The 13,009-nt window shown below is 34.9% G+C and overlaps 1 protein-coding gene across 4 annotated transcripts in view; it reads right to left on the reverse strand.

Annotated features, from left to right (window-relative positions):
- Positions 1-13,009, reverse strand: part of GRIA4 (glutamate ionotropic receptor AMPA type subunit 4) — a 327,443-nt gene that overhangs the window by 12,059 nt on the left and 302,375 nt on the right. For 2 of the 4 annotated variants that reach the window (XM_081155169.1, XM_081155170.1), the window contains exon 15: positions 1,686-1,800. The exons of the other annotated variants lie outside the window; for them this stretch is intronic. In XM_081155169.1, coding sequence (XP_081011295.1) covers positions 1,686-1,800 — 115 coding nt within the window. The remainder of the gene's footprint in view (positions 1-1,685; positions 1,801-13,009) is intronic. 4 annotated transcript variants of the gene reach the window in all.

Raw genomic sequence — 13,009 nt, forward strand, 5'->3', positions numbered from 1 at the left:
TAAATCAATTGAAATGACTCTTGTTACACACATTTTCCATTGTGTGTTCATTTCTGCTTCGGCTTGCTTGGCTTTTTCTCTGGAGAGTCTTTCATGTACACTAAAATGGGGCTTCGTTATTAATTTCTTGGAAAACTTTATCTGTTAAGCCTTGTTAGACTTCTATTTGTGATTAAAAACATAAAATTTGCAAGTAAAATTTCTCTAATGGAATAGAATATCTTTGTTTTTGTTTTCTCTGGTGCTATCAGAGCACATTTTCATACACTTCTAATTTGCATAAATTAGTGTAAACTGGAATAATTCTCTCTATATATACACATATATACATATACATATAATGGAAACTATCAGAACATTCTAGGCAAGTTAGGGCTCCAAAATATAAAAAAAAATACTCCTTAAGAAAACCTATGGTTGGTCCCTCAAATGGAGCTGCCCGGAAGGGGAGCCAGCCTAAAGGAGGCCCTGGGAACTCCCTCCCCTCCAGCCTTTCTCTGCCCTTGGCCTCCAGGGCTCACATGCTCTCTCAGGACAGGAGATGGGTGGATCAGGGTTGGGTCCAAACCATTGGGCCGTTGCTTTCTCTTTCCTGCCTCCCTCTGTGGCCAGAATATTCGTTTGGCAAAGTTTATTCATCATCCTCCTAAAGCTGGACTAGCTCTTAGATGGGAACACACAAGTGAGATGAGTTTGAGAGGCGCTTCTGCTTGGGAGTGAGGGACTGAAAGAGGGTGAAGTGAGCAGCCATCTGACAGATGCTCCCCGAAAACAGCCTATCTTTGTGGGTTGGGTGGCTGAGTGAGAGAATTTATAGTCCAATCAAGAAACCGAGAAGAAGCAGGGCTCCTTGTTTCAGGCAATTCTCTAGATTTTAAAAGGAAGACAAGACTGTCTACTTCTGAATTTGCAATATTCTTCCACACCAATTGCAGCTATGTAGGAACAGAAAATGCACTCAGAATAGTCCCTCCTCTGGACTGTTTAAGTCTATCCACTAGTGAAGAAAGGTTCTGGGACAGTAGGTGGTATATTCTGTTAATCGTATACCTACTTTTTTCTTTAGAAACTGTTTAGAAATTAAATATTATTTTCTACAGCTGGAAATATGGCATAGAGGCAGGGAAAACACGCTGAGTTGGTCTTGTTTTTATAGTTGGCTCACTTTGTAGTTTGGTCCACTTAATGGGAGGCAAAAAAATCTCTAGTTCACATGACTATCTTTGATTTACTATTTAACTTATTTAATGGAAGCCTGCGGGGTTTAGATCAGAGGAATAACTTTCTGGCAAGTACGCAGATCTAGGCGGAGTGACTGCTGTCACTTAGAAACATGTCATAGGACTTCTGGCGAACCTCTTCTCTTCGCCACACCGCCCTTTCAACACCTAGCGTCCCTCCCCGCTTTCCAAAGCCAAGGGTTAGAGAACTAACAGGATTTGGTCCACAGCTGCTTCCGAGCCAGAGATTTTCAACAGCGGTTTTAATGAGGTTTGTCAGTGTGTCCCCAAATTGACAACGGTGGCAAATATTTTTGCTTTGACAGTAATTGCATACTTTAGTTGTCGCGAAGGGGCTTGACTAGCAGTCCCGACGGCATTCGTAGGCCCGGACTAGAGTCTCCCAGCAGATGCACCTATTACTTGACATACTGTTTACCCGCTTTTGGTGACATTGAGGCTGACCTTGGAGTCACCTCCCCCGCTGCCACATTCTCCTTTGTCGTACCACCATTTGTTTTTCAATTTGTCCAAGAGGCCTTGTTCATTCAGTTTTAAAACTGCGAGGTTAACAGCATTTCTTGAAACGATAAAACATATTTTGTAAGAAACTGCACAGCCGTTAAGATGTTAGAAGGAATGAGGGCTTAAGCTCTTTCATAAGCTTCTCCCAGGCGCTAAATAAACCTCTCATTTCGGCATCCCGCAGCCCCTTCGGCAGGGCCCGAGCCAAAGGCGATCGCAGCTAATGCCACACTGGGTCAGGCATGTGGCGTTTAGTGCTGCTCACTTTCGCAGTTCGTTTATTGCCAAATAACCGACATCATCATCAACCAATTACATGGATTGTTGTTTTTTTTTCCAAAACAGTGATAACTTGGATTTACTAGTAATTGAGAAAATACTGTGTCTTGAATTCCTTTGCCCGAGAATGTGAACCATCTAAAAGAGACTGAAATGAAAATTCATTCCCAGAAGGAAAAATATAATGGCATGAACAAACCAACAAGCAGCCGCTAATTTTTGTGTGCGGATTTCCCGACAACGGACTATGGCTTAATTACCATCTCCCTTATTATTTGTGGGAGTCTGTTTGCCTGATCTTGCTGGTCTCAGAATCTAGGATTTTTATGTTTGATTCAGTTTCCTGGGCTGGACGTCACAGGATAGTCAAGAGAAAGGTAGTAGCAGCTTTTAGTAAAAAGTTGTTATATTTGAATTTTGTGTTGATTCTTAAAGGCATTGGATGCTATTGAGAAACTCAAATCGCATAGCCAATTTGACTGTTTAAATTAAGTAGCCGAACTCTAGGAAGTCATGCCACATGCGATGTGACTTTGCAAAAAAAAAAAAAAAGCTCTGTACATTAGATTTCCTCCATGTTCATCTCTGTAGTTTAGGGGGCAGAGGTAGAATGTCCTAATTATTCTCTAAAAAGGTTTATGAAAGATTTCACGGGCTTTTGTCTCCCACGCATTTGGTTTCTTTCTTACTTTCGCGAGTTACAGTTTTTAAGTGAGCTGTCTCTTTCAAGAGGTTTTCCCGGCATTTAATATAATTTCTGTTAAATCTAGAGAATAGCTTAGATACTGAGAGAATTTGAGTACAGTTTGTGCTATGCTATTCGATAAATACTGAGTTTGGTGATGACTTAATGCCAAATGAATTAATGAAATGAAACAAAACAACCCCAGATAAATGATGAGCACTTGAAATTGATCATCCAGTTGATTAATAAAAACTGATTAGATTCAGTTCGCTACAAATCAGCCTTTTAAAGTGTCTGTTCTCTTAATATGTGTTTGTAATATTTCAAGTAATCGACGTTCGTTTTCCACGATGTTCGTGTTGTGATGGTCTGATCCATGTGGAGAGTAAACATTTCCCACGAGTAAACCACACTTTGAGAGTATTAACTCTTTTTAAGAGTTAGACTGCCGTTTACTAAGTGTTAATTAAATAAGTAGCTGTTTCCACATTCTCAAGTAAGTTCTGCATAGTGGTGTAAAATAATTAATATGCTTCCTAAAGTAAACAATATCAGGTTGTTAGTTTAATCACCAAAAGGACCAGACTGAAATGTAGCTGCGTATTCAATGATGATAGAGATGTATATTTTTATTTTTAATGCTGCTGAGTGAAAGAAGCTGCTTTAATTTATTTTGTGTCCACAGGAAACTAAATTTGTCTTTCAATGATTTAAACCTAACTGCTAATTTGTTTTTATTTTTGGAGAAAATTATTTTTATAATCCACTTCTTAGCCTTAAAATTCATATTAAATTCTTTAAAAATAAAGTGACATCCCAATTATTTTATGCATTGGTTTAGACCATTCCTTTGAAAAACTAAAATCATTTCATGAGAGGGTTATTTAACAGGGTTATTAGCCATATCCAAAGACAGTTTCACAGCACAATAGAAAACAAAAAGGCAAAATAAAGGAATGGGTAAGGAAAAAAAGCTTTACATTGAGAAAACTGTTTGGAATAAGCTTTCTACAAAATTATTCTAAGACATTGTATTTCTAATATCATCTAATAGGCCATGTAAAAACAGTTTAGTTTCACACTGCTATCCATATATGTGTGTGCATATATATCTATAGTTGGTTAATATAATACACTTGACCAATAGGTAATTCACTGCTCAGTTCACAATTAATCCACGTGTTCTCCTTCTAGAATCATGTGTTCCCTCAATAAAGTCTACTTTATCCTGTCATATGTAAAATTAATTTTTCTTTAATGATGTACAGAAGGCATTTGGTAATTAACATTTAGGGATAGTCTTCAGGATATCAAGATTCCCTTGCTTGTTAAAACTGCATGTCTTCTACAATTGTCTGAAGATGGAATTTCTTTGTATAATCAGTTCAGGTCCAAGGACCTCTTTAAATTGCTACTTAAACTGCAGTATAAACCACATATATAAGGACCACTTGAACATGTGTTCTGTTTCATGGAATGCATTGCTTTTACATGCTATTAATAAGAAGAATCAGCAAATGACTTTAAAATATATATAAAGTTACTTCACTCAGTTTGCTAGCATAGATTAAAAGGAATTTTTTATCCAGGCAAAAAGGAAACAGAACTCTGAGGGAGTGATCGTAAGCAAGACTAAGGCGCTGGAAGGAGTCAGGTACATGAGGGACCTAGGAGGCAGATCCTTGCTGCAGCACTTTCTCATTCCTCGGGACTCCCTTTCATGATTTCAGACATAGTTTTCAGAAACACATATTGATAAGAAAGAAAGTTCTTCTCATTAAGCATCAGAGAAGCTGTCATAGAGATCTGCTCAACATATAAGAGATAGAAGAAAAACATTATGGGTTCTTACCCTCTACCTTTCCATAAATAATTTATCAGTAAAGTCTATAGACGTGAACATGCTTTTATGCTTACTTTAGGCTTTGCTCATTATATTTTCTTCTGGACCATATTTATTACAGTGTAATTTTTCTGTTGCTGAGGTTTTAAAGTTTGCACCTAAGAAAATGTCTACCTAAGTAAATAGAAAAAAAATTAGAAGCGTAAGTTCGGTGAAGTATTTTTATGATTGCCTGGATTTGGAACATTATTGTAAAGGACTAATATACAAGCCTGGGATTTATTCATTGTCTGACAGAATATTTAGGGCATATATAATTTGTAGAATAAATAATTTGCAATATTATATTGAGTCTAGTTAAAACAAATTCAGTTACATTTTACTTAATAATATTATCATTTCCTTGCTGGTGAAGATGTCAATAATGTATGGGCCTAATCCAGTTTATTTATTTAAACTACTGTATAATTTTGCTAGTGCTTTTATATCCTCATAAGAAAGGATACATTAGTTATATAAAAATGAGAAAGTCTCCTCAGTTTTAAGCCTGTGCTGTCATAACTAGAGTGATCTTTTCATCCTAAACTCTCTATAAAATTTAAATATCTGGTATTAGAATGTCCAGAATATTTACCTGAAAGATGCTAAGAATGTTTTTCATAGTTCCAAATGCATCTTAATATATTTTTAAAGTTTTAATAAAACTTAAAAATTGTGTGAATCAAGAAATTTTGTAAAATAAAAAAAAAAAAAAAAAAAAGAAAATCCTTTAAAATCAGCAAAGGATATTGGTAGATAATCCACTCAAGAAAAAATACAAATCATGTATAATACCCAACCTTACTTGGAATTAAAATAATGTAAATTAAAACAATACAAATTCATTTTTTGCCATTCATATTGGAAAAGATAAAAGTAAAGATAATATTCAATATAATCAAGAATTTAATAAGATGAGTGTGTTCTTCATATACTGATGATAGAATTAGAAACTAGAAAGAAATAATATGGCTTTATATACTAAAAGATTAAAACAATTCTTACCCTTGATAACCACTGATAATAATTCCCCTTTGAGGAATCAATCCTAAGAAATTAATCAATGATGTTGATAAAGTAACATAAATCTCATAGTACATTTATATGGCAAAACATTGAAAGCAACTGACATGTCCTATTGAAGAGGAGAATTAATTAGATATTGGTGCACAACAGTGGTCCTCAAAGTTGGTATGAGTATTAGAACCACTTATTACAAATATAGATGCTCAGGCCTAGCCTTGCTAAATCAAATTCTTCTGAATTGGTTACAGTGTTTCTACATTTTTACAGAGCTCCCTAGGTGATATTATTGATACACACCAATGATCCTTATGCCTAAATGTTTTACAACTATTAAAAGTTTTTAATAAGAGAAAATGCTTATAGTATAAGTGAAAAAACAAAACAAATTTGTATATTCATTGTGACCTTAATATGAGAATAAAATATTACATATCTGTTAATGGAAAAATATAGCCATGGAGGGATTATAATTAATTTGAATTTCATTTTGTTCTTTTAAGTTTCTCCACCCACCCCAAATTTTCTACAATGAGAAGTGATACTTTAATAATCAGTAAAAAACAAACAAAACCCATCTCAATTATTTTATAATATAATGTCTAATAGAACTGTTTTTATGCAAACCAAAATATATATTTTATTTTGGATCAAAAAATTGAGGAAGAGGTAGAATTTAGGAATTGTGGAATTATCCTTAAGAATCTCAGAAAGACATTCATTGTTCCTAATTATGTGGTTTACTTTGATCCACTTGGTTTTGTGTCTGTAGTCACAGGCTGGAGGGCATGTGATGAATTTGGCTTCTACCATGGTGCTACCTTATTTGAGGGGAACAAGTCAGGCAGAGAAGTGTGAGTAATGTACCAATTAGGAGGCCTACCCAATCAGATAGGATCTGCAGAGGTTAATAGAACTCTGAGTGGCCCAGAGAGACGACTTGCTGTTTCACACATGGTTACATAAAGAAGGCAGTTTTCCCCCTAAAGCTGAATTAAATGATTGTGATTGGGAATAGACTTGAGTCCTGCTAAGTGGGCCATTAAAAAACCCAAAAAACATACATCTCTGGTTTTACAAAAAAAGATGCCATACTGGCAAATACTTTAGAGATCCTAAGAAAAGAATATATTTCAATTTTTTGAAGGAATTTTAAAAAATTTAATTTTTAAAGATTTCCCACATATTCACTCTCTCTATCCCTTTTTTAAAGTCAAACTAAAATCCACAATTGGAAAATTCATTTGATTTAAACTTTGTTTTGCAACAGGGAAATATATGCAGAAATTTTTTCAGGACTACTCTGATAAGAAAATAGTAATTTCATAAAAAATAATTAATAAACAACCCTGCATAGACTATTCATTGTTATTTAAATGAGGTTGTGTTGTCAACATAAAATCATATAACAAGATGAGATGGGCAGGGAGGAGAAAAATCATGTGAGATTTGACTTCTGTGGTTTAATTAGTGATGTCCCCCCAAATAAAGTTGGATAGAGGAAATTAACAGAAAAACTGAGAATTTTCAACAAACCCAAGAACTTTGTATAAAGTCAATAAGTAACTCTGAGAAAAAGAACTGTTTATCAATCAAGAAAATATAAAAATTAAATACAAATCAATAGGTTGTCAAATGATAAGGAGTTAAGAACTAAATCTAAATATGTCTGATCTTAAGGAAAGGCATTTGGGTTCACAGTTCCACCCTTTAACAGCTATTCAAGCCTGGAAGAGTAACCAGTACTCAGCATTATCAATGCTCCACTAAGTTTTCCACTTAACTTGTAGCTGTCTTACTATTTTTATTCTCAAATTACTCCTTCCAGTAAACAAGCACAAGACTCTTTTAGCTTCATTGGATTTGTGCACTAATTTCCAAAGACAGAATTTGAACAAAATTGCTATGCAAATGTTTTTAGAAAAGATAATTAAGTTTTCACTCCAGTTTGCTTTATGCAAAGGAAAGATTTGTCTAAATGGCACTACTGATCAATAATTTAGTATCAAAATTAACAGGAAAATTTTTTTATGTGGAAAGACAATTTAGACCCAACATGATCTATAATGATCATTTGAAAACCACTTTGATAAGACATATAGGCAATTAAATTAGTATATAGAGACCTTTGTGTTTCATACTCCAGGTGAATCAAAGAGAACTGAAAAATTCAGTAGAGACTGGGTTAGATTCCAGTCATTGCCTCTACATAGTGGGCTCTTTAGAATTTGCCAAATTCCTATTTGAGAGCAAGGTCTGAAAAATGTGATTCTTTCAAGGAATATTGTGATTTTTGCAAGGATCTATGCCAGTAATTTAGTTTGAGCACTAGCTAGAGTTTGTGACAAATGAAAAATTTAATTATATTTTTAGTGTTGAGTGTATTTCCTATTTAACAAATATTTCATGCAGTTTAGTTTCATTATCTTGTCAATTTTTGGTCACAGTAAATTTTCTATTCTCCTTTGGGTCATGGACCTTTTCTAGAAGTAAACGAAAGCTATGGATATTTTCCCAGAAATTATATATAAACTTACAAAACCACAGACTGGCATACAATTACAAGGGATTCATAGACTTTGGAAGGGCAATCATGAACATAGATAAATATCTGTTATAGATTCTTATAACAGTTATTTTAAAATCAATTAATGACTATACTTTCAAGTATATCTATTAAAGGTAAGGTAAATAAAAACATTTCTACATTGAAATCAATGGATAGATCATCCAGACAGAAAATCAACAGGGAAATGGTGGCCTTAAATGATACACTAGAATAGATGGGATTTAACTGATATCTTCAGAGCATTTCACCCCGAAGTAGCAGAATATACATTGTTTTCAAGTGCACATGGAACATTTTCTAAGATAGACCATATGTTAAGACACAAAACAAGTCTTAAAAAATTTAAGACTGAAATAGTATCAAGCATCTTCTCTGACCATAATGGTATGAAACTAGAAATCAATCACAAGAAACAAAACTGAAAAACACACAAAGCCTTATGGACGCTAAGTAAACTGTTAACAAATAGTGAACGGGTTAACAATGAGATCAAGGAAGAAATCAAAGGATGCCTTGAAATAAATGAAAAAGAACACAAAACGCAAACTATGGGACTCAGTGAAAGCAGTCCAAAGAGGGAAATTCGTAGCATTACAGGCCTCTCTCAAAAAACAAGAAAAATTTCAAATAAAAAAAGTCTAACATTACATTTAAAGGAAGTAGGTAAAGAACAATAAACAAAGCCCAAAGTGAGTAGAAAGGAAATAATGAAGATCAAAGCAGAAATAAACGAAATAAAGTCTAAAAAAATAACACAAAAGATCAATAAAACCAAGAGCTGGTTCTTTGAAAAGATAAACAAGATGGACAAACCTTTAACCAGACTCATCAAGAAAAAAAAAGAGGACCCAAATAAATAAAATCAGAAATGAAAGAGGAGGATTAATAACAGACTCCACAGAAATACAAAGGATTGTAAGAAAATATTACAAATAACCGTATGCTAACAAATTCGACAATCTGGACAAAATGGATAAATTCTTAGAAATATACAATCTTTCAAAACTGAATCAGGAAGAATCATAGAATCTGAATAGACAGATTACAACTAGTGAAAGTGAAGCAGTAATTAAAAACTCCCAACATATAAAAGTCCTGGACTGGATGGCTTCTAAGGTGAATTTTACCAAACATTCAAAGAAAAACTAACACCTATTTTCAAACTATTCCAAAAAATTCAAGAGGAGGGAAGACTCCCAAGCTCATTTTACAAAGCTAGCATCATCCTAATCTCAAAACCAGATAAAGACATGATAAAGAGAGAAAGTTATAGATGAACACAGATCCAAAAATCCGCAACAAAATATTAGCAAATCGGATCCAGCAATACATTAAAAAGGTCACACACCATGACCAAGTGGGATTTATTTTGGGGATGCAAGGTTGGTAAAATATCTGTAAATCAATAAACATGATACATCACATAAAATGAAGGACAAAAATCATATGATCATATTAATAGATGCAGAAAAAGCATTTGATAAAAGATAGCAGCCATTTATGATAAAAACTCTCAGCAAAGTGGGAATAGAGAGAACATACCTCAACACAATAAAGACCATATATGACAAACCCACAGCCAACATCATACTCAATGGGCAAATCTACAAATGTTTCCCTTAAGATAGAGAACAAGACAGGGATGTCTTTCACCACTTTCTCCACTCTTATTCAACATAGTACTGGAAGTCCTAGCCACAGCCATCAGACAACAAGAAGAAATAAAAGGCAACCAAATTGGAAAGGAGGGAGTAAAACTCATTATTTACAGATGGCTTGATACTGCATATAGAGAACCCTAAAGTTTCCACCAAAAATACTACTAGAACTGATAAATGATTCCAGTAAAGTAGCAGAATACAAAATAAATATCCAGAAAATCACTTGCATTAAAATTTTTTTTATTATTTTATTTTATATATATATGTGTTTTTATTGATTTCAGAGAGAGGAAGGTAGAGGAAGAGAGAGATAGAAACAACAATGGTGAGAGAGAGTCATTGAGGGTCTCCTGCACGGCCCCTGCTGGGGATCAAGCCCGAAACCTGGGCAAGTGCCCTGACCTGGAATCAACCTAGATCTCCTGGATCGTAAGTTGATCCCCAACCTCTGAGTCACGCCAGCCAGGCTCAGGTTGCATTTTTATACACCAATAATGAACTATCAGAAAGGGAAACTAAGACAACAATCCCATGCACAATTGCTTCAAAAAACAAAACAAAAAACCAACAAAAACCTAGGAATAAATTTAACCAAGGATGTAAAAGTAAAAGACCTGTACACAGAAAATTGGAAGACACTGAAGAAAAAAACTAAAGAAGTAACTAAGTGGAAGCATATACCATATTTATGGATAGAATCAACACCATTAAAATGTCCATTCTACCCAAAACACTCTATAGATTCAATGCAAATCCCATCGAGATATCAATGGAGTATTTCACAGAACTAGAACAAATATTCCAAAGTTTATATGGAACCACAAAAGACCCGGAATAGTCACAGCCATCTTGAGAAACAAGAACAAAGTTGGAGGTATCACGCTACCTGATACCAAACTATACTACAAGGCCATAGTAATCAAAACAGCATGGTACTGGTGTAAGAAGACATATAGATCAATGGAACAGAATAAAGAGCACAGAAATAAACCCATACCTTTATAGTCAATATTTAACAAGGAGGCAAAAACATACAAGGGGATAATCTATTCAATAAATGGTGCTGGGAAAATTGGACAGATAGGTGAAAAAAAAGGAAACCAGACTATCTTCTTACACTGTACACAGAATAAAATTAAAATGGATTAAAGACTTACATGTAAGTCTTGAAACTATAAAAATTCTAGAAGACAACATTAGGCGGTAAAACTTTGGACATTTCTCATAACAATATTTTTTCTCCTATGTCTCCTTGGGCAAGGAAAACAAAAGAAAAAATAAACAATGGGACTACATCAAACTAAACAGTTTTTACACAGCAAAGAAAACCATCAACAAAATGAAAAGACAACCCACTGAATGGAAGAACATATTTCCAATGATACATCTGACAAGGGGTTACTATACAAAATTTATAAAGAACTTATACAATTCAACACCATGACATGCTTGCCATGAAAAAATGGGCAAAGGACCTGAATACACACTTCTCCAAAGAGGACATGCAGATGGCCAATAGACATATGGAAAGATGCTCAACATAACTAATCATCAGGGAAATGAAATTAAAACCACAATGAGATATTAGCTCACACCTGTCAGAATGGCTGTTATCCATCAATCAATAAACAAGTGTTGGTGGGGGTGTGGAGAAAAAGGAACCCTCATGCACTGCTGGTGGGAATGCAGACTGGTGCAGCCACTGTGGAAAGCAGTATGGAGTGACCTCAAAAGATTAAAAATGGAATTAAAAATTAAAAAGAGATTCCACTTCTGGGAATATATCTGAAGAAACCTGAAACACTAATGTGAAACAATACAGGCACCCCTATGTTCATTGCAGGGTTATTTATAATAACCAAGATCTGGAAACAGCCCAAGTGGCCATCAGTAGATGAGTGGATATAAAAGCTGTGGTCCCTTTACACAATGGAATACTACCTGGTAGTGAAAAAGAAGGAAATCTTACCCTTTGTGACAGCAAAGATGGATTTGGAGATTATTACGTTACGTGAAATAAGCCAGTCAGAGAAAGACAAGTATCACATGATGTCACTCATATGTGGAATCTAATGAACAAAGTAAGCTAACAAATAAAAGAGAAAGATTCACAGAGAACACACTGACAGCTTTCAGAGGGGAGGGGGTTTGTGAGGCGGGGTGAAAAAAGTAAAGGGATTAAGCGACAAACAAACACAGAGACAAGAGAACAGTATGGTGAAAAATAAATATTTCTATGGCCTATGAGAGCTTCAGAATTATAACAGAGAAGAGATTATTAGATTGTAATTTGGCAGAAAGGAATTTCCCACGTAGTATCCTCAATTTGTGATCATTTGGCCATCATGCCATGTGTGGAGCTTTCAAAAGTATGTTAAATCAATAAAAGTTAAAAATAAAAGCCATCAGAAATACTTTTAGTTACCTATACATAATATTGAGAAAATAGCAATTATTCATATTAAAAAATGTAAATTTTATTTTATTTGTGGTGACATTTGAGATAATATGGGATAAAGTCTCTCTCCAAACCAGTCTGTTGCTATTAGCATTATCTGTGATCAAATTATACAAAAGAGGGCTTCATTTCAAGATGAGACTAAAGCTTGAGGATATCTTTAAATATCATTCACTTTAAAAATAGTGACTGCTGTTATGCTAAAGTAAAATTTCAAAAATACAAGCGCAGTGGCTGTTCGACTCAGTGACTGAGCTACGCAGCAGCGCTGGCCTTACGGAGATGCCTCGCCTGGACCACCAACTGCTGTGGACTCCCCCCCCCCCCCCACTGGATTCCCTCTCTCCTAGACCATGTCCTTACTCTCGTTACATGATTTCCAGAATTCTACACCATTCCACGGGCCACAGATCACGTTTCCATCTTCCATCCTTTGCTGATTCTTAGAAACTTTCATTAATTGCTTTAAAGAACTAGAACCCTAGAATTTTTGAGTCAAAAATGTGATTTAGAGGTGGTCTTCAGCTTGCTCACTGTACGGATGTGGTCCCTGGGGTCTAAGGAAAGTTAGGTGACTTGCTCACCAAAGCCCAGCTGGGACGCAGGTCTTCTGCTTCTGGTCCAGTGCTCTTTCCCACAGTACCTTTGCTTCCTGTTACACCCTTTCTTGCGCAGTTAGACTATTTATTTACCCCTCCTATGGTTTT

Source organism: Miniopterus schreibersii, assembly GCF_964146895.1.
Source record: "Miniopterus schreibersii genome assembly, chromosome: 12".
NCBI lineage: Eukaryota > Metazoa > Chordata > Mammalia > Chiroptera > Miniopteridae > Miniopterus > Miniopterus schreibersii.